This window comes from Pelophylax lessonae (genome assembly GCF_965119305.1).
Source record: "Pelophylax lessonae genome assembly, chromosome: 10".
Classification (NCBI taxonomy): Eukaryota; Metazoa; Chordata; class Amphibia; order Anura; family Ranidae; genus Pelophylax; species Pelophylax lessonae.
In genome coordinates this window covers 46,020,490-46,038,114 of record NC_138777.1, presented here as the reverse complement: position 1 = coordinate 46,038,114, position 17,625 = coordinate 46,020,490, and the positions used below count along the sequence as shown (strand labels likewise).

At 43.6% G+C, this 17,625-nt stretch overlaps 2 protein-coding genes across 3 annotated transcripts in view; one reads left to right on the top strand and one right to left on the bottom strand.

The window, feature by feature from the left end:
- Positions 1-13,760: 13,760 nt before the first annotated feature.
- ARFGAP2 (ARF GTPase activating protein 2) overlaps positions 13,761-17,625 on the bottom strand; it is a 46,010-nt gene continuing 42,145 nt past the window's right edge. For both annotated transcript variants that reach the window (XM_082270335.1, XM_082270336.1), the window contains one exon: positions 13,761-14,560. In XM_082270335.1, the coding sequence (XP_082126461.1) occupies positions 14,540-14,560 (21 nt within the window). In that variant the 3' untranslated portion in view covers positions 13,761-14,539. The remainder of the gene's footprint in view (positions 14,561-17,625) is intronic.
- On the top strand, positions 16,389-17,391 carry LOC309565510 (epithelial cell adhesion molecule-like; the record flags this gene model as incomplete). The annotated part of the gene is given in 2 exon segments (XM_082270480.1): positions 16,389-16,845; positions 16,848-17,391. Coding segments are annotated over 2 exon segments (999 nt in total). The 3' UTR covers positions 17,390-17,391.

The following is a 17,625-nucleotide window of genomic DNA, read 5'->3' as shown; positions in this document are numbered from 1 at the left end:
GAAGGAGAAAAAGGTGAATGTCCATGCATGGCCTAGTCAGAGCCCAGACTCAAATCCCATTGAAAATCCATGGAATTACTTGAAGACTGCAGTCCACAAACGGTCACCATCAAATTTGCCTGAACTTTAGCAGTTCTGCAAAGAAGAGTGGGTAAATATTGCAAAGTCTAGATGTACAAAGTCAGTAGAGACAAATCCCAACAGACTAAAGGCTGTCATTAAAGCAAAAGGTGGTTCAACAAAATACTGACACAGGGGGATGCTCCTTTTTCCAACTCAGTGATTCTGTTTTTGGATTTTTTAAAAAAATGTTTTGACATGTTGGCGTTATATCTTTCACTTCTCTTCATTTCAGGCTGCAAAGCACCAAAATTTGATTATTTTAATAGGGCGTGATTCTTTTCTATACCCACTGTCTATTTTCTACTTTTGTAAGTATGCTGAATTGGTCTTTGGCTTATAATTAACAGTGTGATATTTGTATATGTACAGTGCCTTGCGAAAGTATTCGGCCCCCTTGAACTTTTCGACCTTTTGCCACATTTCAGGCTTCAAACATAAAGATATGAAACTGTAATTTTTTTGTGAAGAATCAACAACAAGTGGGACACAATCATGAAGTGGAACGAAATTTATTGGATATTTCAAACTTTGTTAACAAATAAAAAACTGAAAAATTGGGCGTGCAAAATTATTCAGCTCCTTTACTTTCAGTGCAGCAAACTCTCTCCAGAAGTTCAGTGAGGATCTCTGAAGGATCCAATGTTGACCTAAATGACTAATGATGATAAATAGAATCCACCTGTGTGTAATCAACTCTCTGTATAATTGCACCTGCACTGTGATAGTCTCAGAGGTCCGTTTAAAGCGCAAAGAGCATCATGAAGAACAAGGAACACACCAGGCAGGTCCGAGATACTGTTGTGGAGAAATTTAAAGCCGGATTTGGATACAAAAAGATTTCCCAAGCTTTAAACATCCCAAGGAGCACTGTGCGGTAATATTGAAATGGAAGGAGTATCAGACCACTGCAAATCTACGAAGACCTGGCCGTCCCTCTAAACTTTCAGCTCATACAAGGAGAAGACTGATCAGAGATGCAGCCAAGAGGCCCATGATCACTCTGGATGAACTGCAGAGATCTACAGCTGAGGTGGGAGACTCTGTCCATAGGACAACAATCAGTCGTATACTGCACAAATCTATCCTTTATGGAAGAGTGGCAAGAAGAAAGCCATTTCTTAAAGATATCCATAAAAAGTGTCGTTTAAAGTTTGCCACAAGCCACCTGGGAGACACCAAACATGTGGAAGAAGGTGCTCTGGTCAGATGAAACCAAAATCAAACTTTTTGGCAACAATGCAAAACGTTATGTTTGGCGTAAAAGCAACACAGCTCATCACCCTGAACACACCATCCCCACTGTCAAGCGTGGTGGTGGCAGCATCATGGTTTGGGCCTGCTTTTCTTCAGCAGGGACAGGGAAGATGGTTAAAATTGATGGGAAGATGGATGGAGCCAAATACAGGACCATTCTGGAAGAAAACCTGATGGAGTCTGCAAAAGACCTGAGACTGGGACGGAGATTTGTCTTCCAACAAGTCAATGATCCAAAACACAAAGCAAAATCTACAATGGAATGGTTCACAAATAAACATATCCAGGTGTTAGAATGGCCAAGTCAAAGTCCCGACCTGAATCCAATCGAGAATCTATGGAAAGAACTGAAAACTGCTGTTCACAAACGCTCTCCATCCAACCTCACTGAGCTTGAGCTGTTTTGCAAGGAGGAATGGGCAAAAATTTCAGTCTCTCGATGTGCAAAACTGATAGAGACATACCCCAAGTGACTTACAGCTGTAATCGCAGCAAAAGGTGGCGCTACAAAGTATTACCTTAAGGGGGCTGAATAATTTTGCACGCCCAATTTTTCAGTTTTTTATTTGTTAAAAAAGTTTAAAATATCCAATAAATTTTGTTCCACTTCATGATTGTGTCCCACTTGTTGATTCTTCACAAAAAAATTACAGTGTTATATCTTTATGTTTGAAGCCTGAAATGTGGCAAAAGGTCGCAAAGTTCAAGGGGGCCGAATACTTTCGCAAGGCACTGTATCAGTTAGACTATGTAATAGGACAGAATACTCTCTTTGTGTGCACTCTCACTACCACCCGGGCGTAGTGTACTTATATTAGCTCAAAACTAGAAAATAAAAAATTATTATATATGCCTTAAATGCCAACTCCTTTTGGACTATGTTTCACCCTTATTTAGGGTGTCACATGAAATATGGTCAGCATGCACACTTAATACACACATCCTGAGGCCAATTTACAGAGGAGCCAATTATTCCACCAGCAAGTCTTTTGGACTGTGGAAGGATACTCATGGAAGCAGAGGCGTAACTAGAACCTTCAGGGCACTGATGCAAGAAACCATGAAGGGCCCCCCAGACCCCTGGCCGGGGCCCTTCCCTTCAAGCCCGGGGCTCTTCCCACTAATCCTGGGGCTCTTTACTCTCGTTGCATGGCCTTTTATTATGGTCCAGCAGCAGGATCCTTTCACAAGTTCTGCAGTGGGCCCCCTTCCTGCAATCTTGGGGCCTCCCCACAGTGGAGCAATGCAAGGGCCCAGTCGCAAGTGTGACCTTTGAGATCCTGGAAGTTCACCCACTGGTTTGCTACCGGGCCCCCTGGAGCATGGGGCCCGGTAGCAATTGCAACCCCTGCAACCCCTGTAGTTACGCCTCTGCATGGAAGCACAGGGGAACATGCAAACTCCATGCAGATCGCTTCCTGTCTGAGATTGAAACTCAGGACCCCAGGTGCTACAAGCCAAAAGTAATAACCACTAAGCCACTGTGTTACCCACAATATACAATATTAGTCTCCTAACAAAGAGAAATGATATAAATATTGTATGAAAATACAATCTTGTGTCAGAAAGTGCTAGCATATTGTCCCTGAGCCTAGGTTCACACTGAATGCAGGTTTGAAATCGGACTGTGTCATGAACGGCAATAGGAGCTGTCCGAATCGGTGCAACGGCAACTTTGCAGCACTGATTCCCAAAAGTAGTTTCTGCACTACTTTTGGCGACTTCGGGGTCGATTTCAATAGACATCTGTGTATGAACCCGCACAGATGTCTCAAATTGCCCCCCTAAATCGGACTGAAATGCTGGTTTGAAATTGTGCGTCAGCTGAAGTCGCACAATTTCAAAACCACATTCAGTGTGAACCTAAGCTTAGGCCCGGTTCACACTGCTGCGACGTGGGATCCGACTTGTGAGACCCCAACTCGCATGACATGTCAAATTCAATGTTTCCCTATGAGAGTCATCTTAACTGACATCACACAAGTTGTTCAGACTTAGAAAAGGTTCCTGCACTACTTTGGTCCAACTTGGGTGCAGTTTTAGCCCCTGTACAGGCTCCAAAATAGCATCCAAGTCTGTAGAAAATCGCAGGCAAAGTCCTACAACTTTGCCATCACAGCAGTGTGAACCGAGCCTAAGTGCCGGTTCACATTATAGCGATGTCAGACATTGCATGTGATGCGCACTGCTGTGCAAATCACATGCGATGTCTGTGCGATGCAAATTCAGCCATACAGATTGTATAGCTGAATTTGCATCGCATTAAAACCAAAGTCATGCAGGACCCTTTTTTTGGTCTGCACCAGAATCAGACTTTAACAATACTGTAAGTGTTTTTTTTTTTTCATTTAGTCATATCAATATGAAATGTTGCACATACAGGAACTGTCTGTTCATATTGGCAGTCTGCGGGTGCCAAGGCAAACAGATCCTATTGTGTCCTTTAATTTGAAAACCCATAATGCATTGTGCCACTGTGCGTGCATCTTCTATTAAACATGAGACTAAGAGGTGTCAGAACAATTATTTAAAGTGGCAAAGTAATATGGAAGTGTCATTTACTTTTTTTTTTTTTAGCTACCTATAACTTCTCATAGAACATGGCTGCACTCCCTCTGACAATACCTTATTTGCTTTTCCCTCCAGAAGGAAACCGCCATCTTTATTCAGGATCACTATCCGCTTCCTGGGCAGAGATGCTGCACAGAAATGACACAATCATGTAAAACCGGACATCTGTTACGTTTTTGGCTGTGTTCACAAATATGAATAAGGCCCTTTTCACACGGGCGATCGGATCCAATCCGCCTGTCATCTGATTGGATGCTCCATGCAGCCCTATGGAGCAGCGCATGTCAGCGGAGACACCCGCTGCTATCTGATCCGATCCTGTCCGTTAAATCCGGACAGATGGAAACCCTATTTTCCATCCGTCTGGAGAATCGGATCGGATGAGAACAGACAGGCGGTCCGTTCTCATCCGATCCCCCATATAGGACAGCGGGGATCTGACAGTTCCGTCTCTGCACAAAGTGCGGAGACGGAGCTGTCATCCGCCTAGCAGGGATCGGTGGATAAATCCCCCCGCTGAGCAGAACGGACTCTGTCGACGGTTGCGCCTGTGTGAAAGGACCCTAAGCCTCTGCAGCCTCTCATATTGTAACCTGCTACAAAGTTATAGTGTTGTAGTCCAATTCTGGGCACAAAAAAAAAAAAAGAACACAGACACCTTAGTGTTTCCACAGGCTCCCTCCAGTGGTACTACCAGGTCACTGCAGCATCTTCTCTAAGTTGGTGTTTGCACGCTCGCTCCCTTCAGTACTAGGCAAGGTTAAAGAGGAAGTAAAGTCTTCCGTTTTTTTCTCCCCTGCAAAGTAAATGCATAATGTGCTAGTATGCATCGCATACTAGCACATTATGTGACACCTGCAAACGAAGTCCGTTTTGTCCCCGCTGGCGGCCGCATCCCTCTTCGCCCGTCTTCTTTCCGGGTCTGCGGACTGTGGCTGTATTACTGGCCGGAGCTGGCGGGCACAGCACAGGGCTCTGAAGAAATGGCACGGGCGGCCGTTTCTTCAGAGCACATGCGCCAATGATGTCATCGGCTGCATGCAAAATACAGTAAACCCCTGTTATATCGCGGTTCCGTTTTCGCAGTCCTGGTATTTTTCGCTTTTTTTTCTGTAAGACCTATTACTATTGTTTTATTAATTAAATCATTAATTCAATATTTTTGTGTTTTCCTTTACTCTTGCTCTGTCTCTCAGTATCTTTTATGTGTTTAAATGTGTTTCTATTGTTTTAAAAGTGTGTTTAAAGACCTTAAAATGCTTTTAAAAAGTACAGTGAAAGGTAGAAAACATGCCTACATTGTATTTAAATAGGGTATTTCTATTTTGCGGATTATCACTTATTGCGGGTGGGTCTAAAATATAACCCCAGCGATGGAGGGGGGTTTACTGTATCTCCCAAACAGTGTAAGTTTAGGAGATTTTTACAGTAATATAGGTAAGCCTTATTAACCACTTAAGCCTCGGAAGATTTTACCCCCTTCCTGACCAGGGCCTATTTTGCGATTCGGCACTGCGTGACTTTAACGGACAATTGCACAGGCGTGCGACGCTGTACCTAAACAAATTTGCTGTCCTTTTTTTCCCACAAACAGAGCTTTCTTTTGGTGGTATTTGATCACCTGTGCGATTTTTTGATCATGCGCTATAAGCAAAAAAAGAGCAACAATTTTGCAAAAATAACAATATTTTTCAATTTTTTTTATATGAAATTCCCAAAAAAAATGTAAAAATCTAAATTTTTTAACATTTTAGGCCAATTTTTTTTTTACCATATGTTTGGTAAAAAAAATTGCAAAAAGCGTATTTTGATTGGTTTGCGCAAAAGTTATTGCGTTTACCAACAAAGGGAAAGATTTTTGTCATTTTTGTTGTTTTTTTTTTAAACGCGTAATGGCGGCGATCTGCGATTTTTTTTGCGGGACTGTGACATTGGGGCGGACAGATCGGACCCTTGACTGACATTTTTTGACACTTTTGGGGTTACCAGTGACATTACTACAGTAATCAGTGCTATACATATGCACTGTTACTGTAAAAATGACACTGACAGTGAAGGAGTTAACTGTATTGGAGAGGGAGGGGTTAAGTGTGTCCTAGTGGTGTGTTTCTAACTGTCATTGGCTATGGCTTGATGTGTAAGAACAGTGATCAAAGGTCCTACATAGTAGAACCGTTTGATCACCATTCTTACAGAGGGGAGACTGACAGGCGGCTTTGTTTACACTAGCCTTCTTCCTTTCTCCCGCTGTCACGGACAATCGCGAGTGCCCGGCGGACATCGGGTCTGCCGGGCACACGCGTGGGGGGGGGGGTCCATGACCACGCGGGAGCGCGCCTCCGGCGGCGCGCGCTCGCTCCCAAAACCCTCACAGGCTAGCGACATAGACCTACGTCGCTTTGCCTGTGAGGGGCTGACTGCTGACGTAAATAGTCATGCGGCAGTCAGCAAGTGGTTAAAGAAACAAGGGTGTTGCAATAATTACCATTATTTTTGCCTCCATTAATTAATTCAATCACAAGTGAGTCACACTTCAGCCACCTTGAGGGGAATGTACTTCCTGGTCATGCTCTTTGCCATCCTCCACCTGCCTAATCCTGATCCCTCGCAAGCCTCTTTTTCCCTGGGAACACCGTGGAAATCTGGGGGATCTCCTAGGGAACTTTTTGATTGAGACCTCTGGTTGCAAGTTGCCTCCTCATCCTTTAGTGAAAAAAATCCCCTGAAGACGACCACGACTTTAAATGGGTCGAAACGCGTCAGCATATTCTATTTTTGGTAGTTTGTCTTGCTACCATGTACAATTCTTTCTTGCTGTTGGATGTTATCTTGCTGTTGTCCCAGAACTTTTATTTTTATCCTATGTGGAACCAACTTTTTATGAATTGTTAAAAAAATATATTTTTACAAAAAAATACCAGTTTGATTTAATATACTGCTGCTAAAAAAAACCCTGGGGGAACTTTTCCTGCCTTCTTTCCATAATTTGGGGTGTGCAGCGTTTCTAGCTCCTCATGCGTTTCCTACCTTGTTGTTGTAAAGGTGGGTTTACAACCCCTTTAACCACTTTACCACCGGAGGATTTTGCTGTCTTCCGTCCAGGCCACTTTTTGCGATTCGGCGCTGTGCGACTTTAACTGACAATTGCGCGGTCGTGCGACGCCGTACCCAAACGAAATTTACGTCCTTTTTTCCCCACAAACAGAGCTTTCTTTTGGTGGTATTTGATCACCTGTGCGATTTTTACTTTTTGCGCTATAAACAAAAAAAGAGCGTTTATTTTGAAAAAATAACAATATTTTTCACATTTTTTTATATGAAATTCCCCCCCAAAAAAATGTAAAAATCTAATTTTTTTTAAATTTTTGGCAAATTGTTTTCTGCTACCTATGTTTAGTAAAAAAAAAAAATCGCAATAAGCGTATTTTGATTGGTTTGCGCAAAAGTTATTGCGTTTACTAACTAAGGGAAAGATTTCTGTCATTTTTGGTGTTTTTTTTTAACGCGTAATGGCGGTGATCTGCGATTTTTTTTGCGGGACTGCGACATTGCGGCGGACAGATCGGACCCTTGACTGACATTTTTGGGGGTACCAGTGACATTACTGCAGTAATCAGTGCTATACATATGCACTGTTACTGTAAAAATGACACTGGCAGGGAAGGGGTTAATTTTATTGGAGAGGGAGGGGTTAATGTATGCCTGGTGCTTACTGACGTGTGGGGGGGGAGGTGACTGTGTGACAGAAGGACAGATCGGATGTCCAGCTATGCTGAACAGTCCGATCTGTCAGTCCCTGTCACTATGGAGATCCGCCCGCTGTGTTTACGCACAGCGGGCGGATCTCCAGACTCGATCCCCGACGATCGGGGCAGAGCAGCGGCAATCGCCGCTGCTCCTCCGCTGGCCCGACTCCCGCTGTGAATGAACACAGCGGGAGCGAGCCTTTCGGAGGCGCGCGAGCGCCGCCCACAAGGGGCGGAGTCCAGCGACGTAGGTCTACGTCGCTGGACGGGATCGCGGCACTTTGCCGCAGTAGCCTCCATGTGAGCGGAGGTAAAGTGGTTAATAGCCATGCATTGTAATGATGACACTGAGCCCTGCTTTACACTGATGCAATTTCAGGTGTGTCACAGAATGCTTGGAATCGCATGACAAGCGAAATAACATGAGTGTCTATGAAGGCCAGTAACATGTGCAATTCAAATCTATTGAAATTTTAAAAAGGGTCCCGTGAGAGTTTAGTGCGGTGCAATTTGTAGCTCCATAGACTTGATTAAAAACTGCATGCAGATGGCTTATCTGTTTTTAAAATCATACGATTCCAGTACGTTATGCAAGTATTTGCTTTGTTCCTCCCACTATTTGGAGCTGTAGTAGGGAACAAGAGCCACATAAGCCGCTGGCTCCTGTCCCATTCAAGCGAATGTTAAATAGGAGTCCGTTTTTTTACATCACACCTGGCATTTCAACAGGGGTGTGCAGACTTTTTATATCCACTGTATGTGTATATATGATATATACATATTTATTAAGGGAAAGAAAAAAAAAAAAAAGTTTTGGCTGAAATGTATTCAGTTTCTGACAAATGAAATGAACCCAACGGATACGTTTGCCTTCGGGAACGTCACATGTTCCGCCCATTTTTAGGGTAGAACATGTAACATGTTCCTGCTACTGCAGCCACTTGGCGATCTGCTTGCTGCCTCTGTGTGACAGGAGAACGGGGAGAAGTTTCCCCTATCAGCTGTTACTTTTTGAAAAGAGTGTGGCCGTGCAGGGCTCCGCCCACACAGCCACATCATTTATTTACAGAGTTCTGTGAATGAAGGCACTACAAGTACTGACATCCTTTGCAGCTGTCAGCTTGTAGTGCTCAATGAACTATCTTGGCGCTGTCAAGTGCTGGGGTAGTTCATTGATTTTTTCAGTCAGTGTGAAACTGCCTGCATGTATGATGTAGTCTGCAAGAGACCTGCATAACACCTGCTGATTGCTGGTGCAATGCTTTCCAGGCTCCTAAAAAATGTGTGTCCCCCCCCCCCCCCAAAAAAAAAAAAAAAAAAAAAAAAAAAAAAGAGGAACACTTTTTAATCAGAGTAGTATAACAGTCAATTAAACTCCTGGGATATTGATCTGATCAGTTAAGTAGCAGAGGGGGTTATTAATCAGCTTCAGCTGCTTTAGTGTTAATGAAATGAACAGGTGCACTAGATGGGCAACAATGAGATGTCCCCCCAAAACAGGAATGGTTTTACAGGTGGAGGCCACTGACATTTTCTTCCCATCTCATCTTTTTTGACAGTTTTTCACTAGTTTTGCATTTGGCTGGGGTGGGGGTCAGTGTCACTACTGGTAGCATGAGGCGATACCTGGACCCTATAAAGGTTGCACAGGCTGTCCAACTCCTCCAGGATGGCACATCAATACGCGCCATTGCCCGAAGGTTTGCTGTGTCTCCCAGCACAGTCTCAAGAGCATGGAGGAGATACCAGGAGACCGGCAGTTACTCTAGGAGAGCTGGACAGGGCTGTAGAAGGTCCTTAACCCATCAGCAGGACCAAGATCTGCTCCTTTGTGCAAGGAGAGACAGTATGAGCGATGCCAGAGCCCTACACAAAATGACCTCCAGCAGGACACTGGTGTGAATGTCTCTGACCAATCAGAAACAGACTTAATAAGGGTGGCCTGAGGGCCCCAACATCCTCTAGTGGGCCCTGTGCTCACTACCTGGCACCGTGGAGCTCGATTGGCATTTGCCATTGAACACCAGAATTGGCAGGTCCGCCACTGGTGCCCTGTGCTTTTCACAGAGGAGGGCAGGTTCACCCTGAGCACGTGACAGACATAAAAGGGTGTGGAGAACGTTAGGCTGCCTGTAACATCGTTCAGCAGGACCAGTTTGGTGGTGGGTCAGTGATGGTCTGGGGAGGCATATCCATGGAGGGAAGCACAGACCTCAACAGTCTGGACAATGGCACCTTGACTGCCATTAGGAATCAGCATTAAATCCTTGGACCCATTGTCAAACCTCTATGCCTGTGCAGTGGGTCCTGGGTTCCTCCTGCTGCACGACAATGCCCAGCCTTGTGAGGAGAGCAAGTTTGCAGCCAGTTCCGGCAGAATGAAGGAATTGATACCATTGAATTGAATGGCCCCCATGCTAACCTGACCTAAATCCAATAGAACCTCTAGGAAAAAGATGGGAAAGTGAATTGGGCACCCGCACTGAGGTGGTACATAATTCTGCCATAGATATCAGCACGGCTGAAATTATAAACTGATCTCCAGATGGTATAATACCCCAGACAAAGTGGGGAGATACCATCTGGAGAGCTCAAAGCTCTGTTGGAGGGGATGTAAGGTAATGGGTACTATGACACATATCTGGTGGGATTGCCCAAAAATCAAAAAATATTGGAAGGGGGTACTATGTTCAATAAAAGAAATGACCAACATAGATGTAAATGAAGACCCATGGACTTGCCTCTTTCATGGGACAAAAATGTCGATCAGACAGAATAAAAAAACATTAATTCCCCACCTGTTAAACTCAGCAAAAAGTTTAATACCCTTAAACATGGAAAAAAAAAAAAAAAAAGGAGGCTCCAACATATAAAGAGTGGGTCGTAAGGGTAGAAAAAACAAGAAAGTTAGAACTTTTAAGACCCTGGGGAGAGCAGGAATATGAAAATAGGGTTGAGATATGGGAGACATGGCGAGATTTTAAAAAGGAAAATCAAGGGATTACTCTTTGACTTCCGAAAAGGAGGGGACAAGGGGGGGGGGGGGGTGGAAAGTGGGGAAAAATAAGGGATGTTATAGAAGAAAGTTTTTTTCCTTCTCTTTTAAATGAAGGGATTGTATGAATATTTTGTCTGTTGAAAACCTTTAATAAAGAAATATTTAAAAAAAAAAAAAAAAGAACCTCTGGGACATTGTTTCGGTCCATCCGACGCCGCCAGGTTTCACCTGTTTAGGAGCTCAGTGATGTCCTGATCCTGATCTGGGAGGAAATACCTCAGGGTACCATCCGTTGTTTCATTAGGAACATGCCCCAACGTTGTTAGGCATGCATAGAAGCACATGGAGGACATAATTACGGAGTACCATTTTGAGTTGCTGCAATGAAATTTCAGCGAAATGGACTAGCCTGATGCATCATTTTTTCACTTTGATTTTTGGGGGTATCTGAGTTCATCCCTCTGTAGGTTGATAATTTTCATTTCCATCAAATGATGTGGCATCCTTTAGTTCCTAACACATTACCCAGTCCATATCAGTATAGATATCCAGCATGATATTTTTCCCCATTGAGATCTGATGTATTTTCAAAGTGTGCCTTTCATTTTTTAGAGACAATGTTCAGACTATACTTAACAGCTACTTACCATTGGATGCCCATGTCAAGTGACAGACGTGTGAACCTGTGGACTTAACTCATTTAGTAAGCTAACCCGGGGTCCACAAGTCAAAAAACAGGTGCCTACCTGTGCTCCTTTCTCCACTTTACTGTATTCAGGGATCCTGAAAACCAATGCACTACAATTTAAAAATTCAGCCAAAACATCTATGGTCGATGATTGGGACACCTTCTCCTTCCTTTCTGTACTTGCTATTGGGCAGTAAAGCTGCCCATCAAGAAATCGTGAGGGCAGGCTCATTATCTGCCAAAGAAGTGGTCAGAGCTTGGATAATAAACCACTTGGATTTTGTGTTTGCTGGGGCCCTCTAATAATAATAATTAAAAAAAGGGAAAGGAATGAGGCAAGCTGGCAGCTGGGGGCCACTGCACAATGACTGATCACAAGGAGACTTATGCCAGTATTCTGAATAGAATTTGGTTAAACTTATTAAAGCTATGCTAAATAAAAAGTATGAGGTTCGTTTTTTCCTCCCGAATCATACCTACCTAGGTGGATGCTGCATCTTTCCCCTGCTGGCTCTAACACTGATAACACTGAGAACCAAGCAATCTAACACAGGCAATTGCTTGGTTCTCTCTGCTCGGTCCCCCCCCCCCCCCATGCACGCTCACTGGAGTGCTGGGCTGTGGAGGGGGCGGGAGCTGCCTGCTCATGCTCTCAGCGACATACAGAGGCTGAGCCGGGGGCCAGTCCAGGCATGTGGACAGATCCCGACTTCATTGTCGTCGCAATCTTGCCCGAGCCTATACCTCCTCTGTGACTTCAGCCCGCTGTCTGCTGAAACCAGGTCAAAGGAGTGCAGAACGAACTGCACACCTGTGATCCACAGTAGAAATACAGCCAAACGAGCTTTGGCAGTACCCCCCCCCCCTAAGGCTGGCCATACACTATACAATTTTCTTGTTCAACTTTCCTTTAGATTTACCAAAACCATGTAATATAGGGTCAAACCTAAACACTTTCAATTTGTATGCAATCAGGCAGGCCCTTGCACTACATAGTTAAAGGTAAATCTAAAGGAAATTGAATAAGAAAATTGTATAGTGTATGGCCAGCCTTAGGAAGCATACATATACCCATAACCACTCTTTATATTGACTTTATGAAAACATGCAACCTGCTGAGCTTGTAGTTTACATTCTGCTCAAAGCAATCCTGCCATGAGATAAACATTGGGCTTCCACTGCTGACCAACCAACCTGCAAATGCTAGTAAACCAATTGTATAGCTGGTCCTTTGGCTGCAATAATTTGAGTCATGGACCAGCAACAAGCATGCAGATCTGAAGATTGTTTCACTTGATGTATGCTTGTCCTAGGTTAGTGACTCAAAGTACTGAAATTGGAGAAAGACAGTCAACTAAAAATCTGAGAAGCTCCCAATGCTGCCCTACCTATTTTTCTTAGTACAGGGTCTCTTTATTTTTGGAAACAAGACACGAAACGCTAGTCAATAAAACTAACAAGTGGTTATGTGTGCAACTGAGGCATCATCCACATAGGGTGAAAAAATAGCAATGTAAAATGTAGTTCAGCACACCACATCTCTTCTGTGGTGCAATGGATGATGATCACCTCTGCTCTGAAAATGACTTCTGTGTAATGCCGGGGTCCGAAACAATGCCACAGCAGTTAAAGAGGTTATAAACCCCCCAAAAATTGTTTTTTTCTTTTTGCAACCTGCAAGAGAAACCCATAATGAGCTAGTATGCATCGCATACTAGCTCATTATGAAATACTTACCTTAGAACGAGCCCCCGCCATGCCGTCCGCTCACCTGTATGACGGACGACATGTCCAGTCGCCCGTCTTCCGGGATCGCGGCATCCGGCCATCTGATTGGCCGGAGCCGCGGTGACGTCACTCCCGCGCACGTGCGCGGGAGCCGACGGTCACGACACGGAGCTCTGAAGGAACGGCACCAGCGGCCATTCCTTCAGAGCGCATGCGCCAGTGACATCACTGGCTGCATGTAAGGTAAATATCTCCTAAACGGTACATGTTTAGGAGATATTTACAGTACCTATAGGTAAGCCTATGATAAGGCTTACCTATAGGTAAAAGTTGCAGAGGAGGGTTTACTTCCTCTTTAAGCTTGACCCCAGGGGCTACCAGAGGCCATAAGGAGTTATCGGCTTCAGCTAAGTCAAGTAAGAAGACACATAGCAAAAAAAGGGGTTTGTACCACATGCGGAGGCAAAAGATGCTAAATACCCCACACTATGGAAAAGAACAAGACAAAAGAAGTTCCCTGGGGGAACTTCTTTTGTCTTGTTGAAGACACATAGCAGACCCTTAAAAATGGAGGGCTTTATTCCCAAGACTGGAATATTTTCACATGAACCATCAAATCTTCCTGCCGTCCAAAGAAAAAAAGACAAAGTCATTGTGCCTCAGTATTTTTATTTAATTCTATCTGGTAAACACTGTATGTGGCTTTCAAGGCAATTTACATCCCCTACCTCACACGTGATCGGCAATCGCAGGTCTACCAAGAGACGTGAAAATAAATACTCATGCAACCAGCCTCTAATTGCCTCACCTGCCATGTCAGGGCCTGCATAGTCTCCGTGTCCCAATATAGTCCAGATGAAAAGGATTAAAATGACATAAAAAGTAATGCTGGGACACAAGGGGTTAATAAAATCACATGATAGGATTTCACTCAATGAGAGAGACGGGAGGCCTCACCCAGACAGTAACAGTCAGTAGAGTTTCTGAATGAGGTTCCCAATACCCTCCCCTACTGCACACACTCATCCTGTCCACTACGCACATTTATCATCTGTTACATATACATCCTGTCTGCAGCAACATTATTGGGGTCCTCCACAACACACCCCATATATCATCTCACACTAACACACATTAAAAGCACAATCTCTGGGCGTCCCTAGCAGGAAGGGGAAGCAGCAAATCCTCCGGGGAGATTGGGAGCAGCTGATGGGAATAAGCAACAGCAGACACTGTAAGAGGGGGAAATGATCCAGTGTTGTTTTGAGAAATACTGAAGCGGTCCTCTCCAAAGAAGGGGTGCCATCGCCACTTGCTGGAGAGAAGCAGGTCACTCTCTCCCAGTCTGACCCCTCTATTTCCCCAGCCCTTATCTGGTGGGTAAATTGGTAAGATGCTACAGCAGTGCACTCCACATTCTTCCCTGATGACTTAGTAGGAACTGTATCGATCCTAGAAAAGGGGGATAAAATAAGTTTAGCATTTTTATTTGTATGCACCATTATGCATTTAAAAAAAAAAAAAAAAAAAAAAAAGGTTTAGCAAAAAATATATACACAGGACACCCTCATTTATTTATTACAAATATCAAATTGTTTTCCTCATTTCTCCCAAGACCTCCTGTTCTCTAGCTCGCTTGACACCTCCTCCCATGCCTGCTTCCAAGACTTCTGCAGAGCCTCTCCCATCCTATGGAACTCCCTACCCCAATTTTTCCATCTATCTCCTACTCTGTCCACTTTAAGGCAATCCCTAAAAATTTATCTTCAGAAAAGCCTTTCCTAACAACTGTACTTTTATTTTCTCCATCAGCTCATCCCCCCCCCCCCAGTTTTTACCTTTTGCATCACTTGACCCTCCCTTTTAGATTGTAAGCTCTTATGAGCAGGGCTCTCCAATTCCTCCTGTAATAAACTGTACTATAACTGTACTCTGTCCGTCTATTCTGTTAGTACTGTATAAATCCTGTAGAATAATAATCATAATATAGGCGGTGTATAATACTTAGTGTGCATCTTTTCCAGGACAATGCTGACTTGCTTTTGAAGGTGCATGATCCTACTCTTTCTGCAATATTTAATCATGGACAGGGAATTTTTCCTGGTATTTAAATCTATTGTTCAAGAACAATGACTAACTTTTGGAGTAGTAGAAGGGGGTCCACAGCCCCATAGCCAGCACCCATTATTTTAGGATCTTTTGAAGGAAACCAGCATTGAGAAAACAAGGGCAGGTGCCATTAGTGCCTCCTTTTAAAATTGCTAGCTGCATGGCAATAATGCCAGTCCCATCCAGCACCAAGACAGAGACACTGGGCTGGAACATCAGATGTTCTGACTTCACTTGCTGAATGCTTGTTCTGGGCTAGTGAACTTAAGTATTGACGTTCAAGGAATGGCATTACAACCAGGCACCTAGCATTTTATTTTATTTTTTGTATATTTTAATTTTAATAAAACGAAGCATGGAGCTACAAAATATATAAATAAAGTCTTTCAATCCATACAGTTGAATTCTTATCAGTCTAAACCTTATGAAGATCACATTTCAGGACAAGGGCAGTTTTGATGCAACATTAGATGAACACAGTCAATGTCCACAGTCCAACTACTTTGTAATTAGTAATGAAATCGGAAGTCTCAATGGAGAAAATAACAACCAGCACCTAGCATTGAGATAACCATTTTAGTACCTATGACAATATATTTGTTAAATACTTCTTGACCACTACAGCTTCCTTGTTGCTGTTTCCTGACAGATTCAGTTTAGATTTTTAGAGGATTTAGGTTTGAAACGGGGTCCAAAATTAGCATTTAAAAAAGTTACAAGAAAAAGCGCACCCCCCAAACCCATTAATACTAACCACCCCAGCAACCCCCCTCTTTCATTTTGCCCAGTGCTTCTAACCACGGGGAAGCATGTGGCTTTATCCAATGTTGCAGCTCTCAGGCCTAGCAGTCAATCATATAACTTCAGCCTTTAAGCAATGTGTATTATGGTTCATAGTGCACCTCCAGCCAGGAACCAGTGGGGACATTAATCTGGAGTATGAGGGAGTCCGTGTGTGATTCAGGAGTTCTATCTTCTGCTCAGTCTCCTGCGTACGGTGCTGGTTTCGGGGGAAGGGGCTGTGCTCTGTATCCCGGTGTTATCAGAGATTCATTCTTGTTTGTGAATAAGGCAGGGACCTGGTCTAGGTGGAGGAGGAATAGGAAGTGACTTAGTTGAGGACTGCTGAACCAAGGAGGACATCAAGGAGAAGTCATCCACCGATCACACCATGAAGATCTTCACCATGCTGAGCCTGGCCGCTAGCCTGCTCTGCTTCACCCTCCTAGGCCAAGCTCAAAGCCAAAATTGCAACTGCAAGAACCTTGTAAATGCAAAGTGTGACAAAAATGGTACTGGACAAAACTGCCAATGTTCCATTCTACTAGGTGCAGAGGCGTGGACTGTAACAAACTGTTCCATAAATGCTGGCAAAAAGAGAGAGAGCATTGGAAGCAAGGGTGGAAGAAGACAGAGACCTCCAAATGCTCTAATCGACAATGATGGGCTGTACAATCCAGACTGTGAGGATAACGGCATCTTTAAAGCAAGGCAGTGTAGCAACACAGACACATGCTGGTGTGTGAACTCTGGTGTTAGAAGAACTGACAAAGGAGACAAAAACTGGAAGTGTTCAGAGCTGGTTAGAACTTACTGGGTGATGATTGAGATGATACGCAACAACGCTGATAAAGTGGCATTAGTGGCATGCTGATAAAGCGCAACAACGCTGATAAAGTGGCATCTATTGAAGGGGCTCTGCAAAGCCTGATTACTTCCAGATATAGCCTGCCTTCAAAATACATTGATGTTGAAGAAAACTTTATCTACATAGATCTAAAGCAGAATTCTTCAGTGAAACAAGCGAATGATACGGACATTGCTGATGTTGGCTACTACATGGAGAAAGATATCAAAGGCGATCCATCCATTACTTCAGATGTGCCATTTCAACTCACTGTTAATGGCAAGAGCTTTGGTGTAAAAGAATCTGTTATTGATTACATTGATGAGAAGCCCCATGAAATCAGCATGAAGCATCTGACCCTGGGTGTGATTGCGGTAATTGTGTTGATGATCGTGGCGATTATTGCAGGAATAGTAGTCTTGGTTCTGATCAGTAGAAAGAGAAGCCCCTATGAAAAGGCTGAAATGAAGGAGATGAATGCAAAAAGAACTCAACTCATAGATCTGAAAAGTCAACTGGATCAAATCTTTCGGAGTCCCATGTGACTGGTGTGCTCAACACTTGTATACCAGATTCATTATGAAATGAAGCAAGCTGTGTAACTGGGATTAAATTTGTATAGAGCTTTGGAGAATATTTATACCAGGAGACTTAATCTTGCACCTGCATATGTTGTGACTGTTTTGTTCTCGTTTCTTGTAGTATGTGAGCCTGTGAAGTAGGAGTTTGTTTTATTTTTTAATACAAAGTTATAGGACCGAGTCCTTTTCAACAGTTCTAC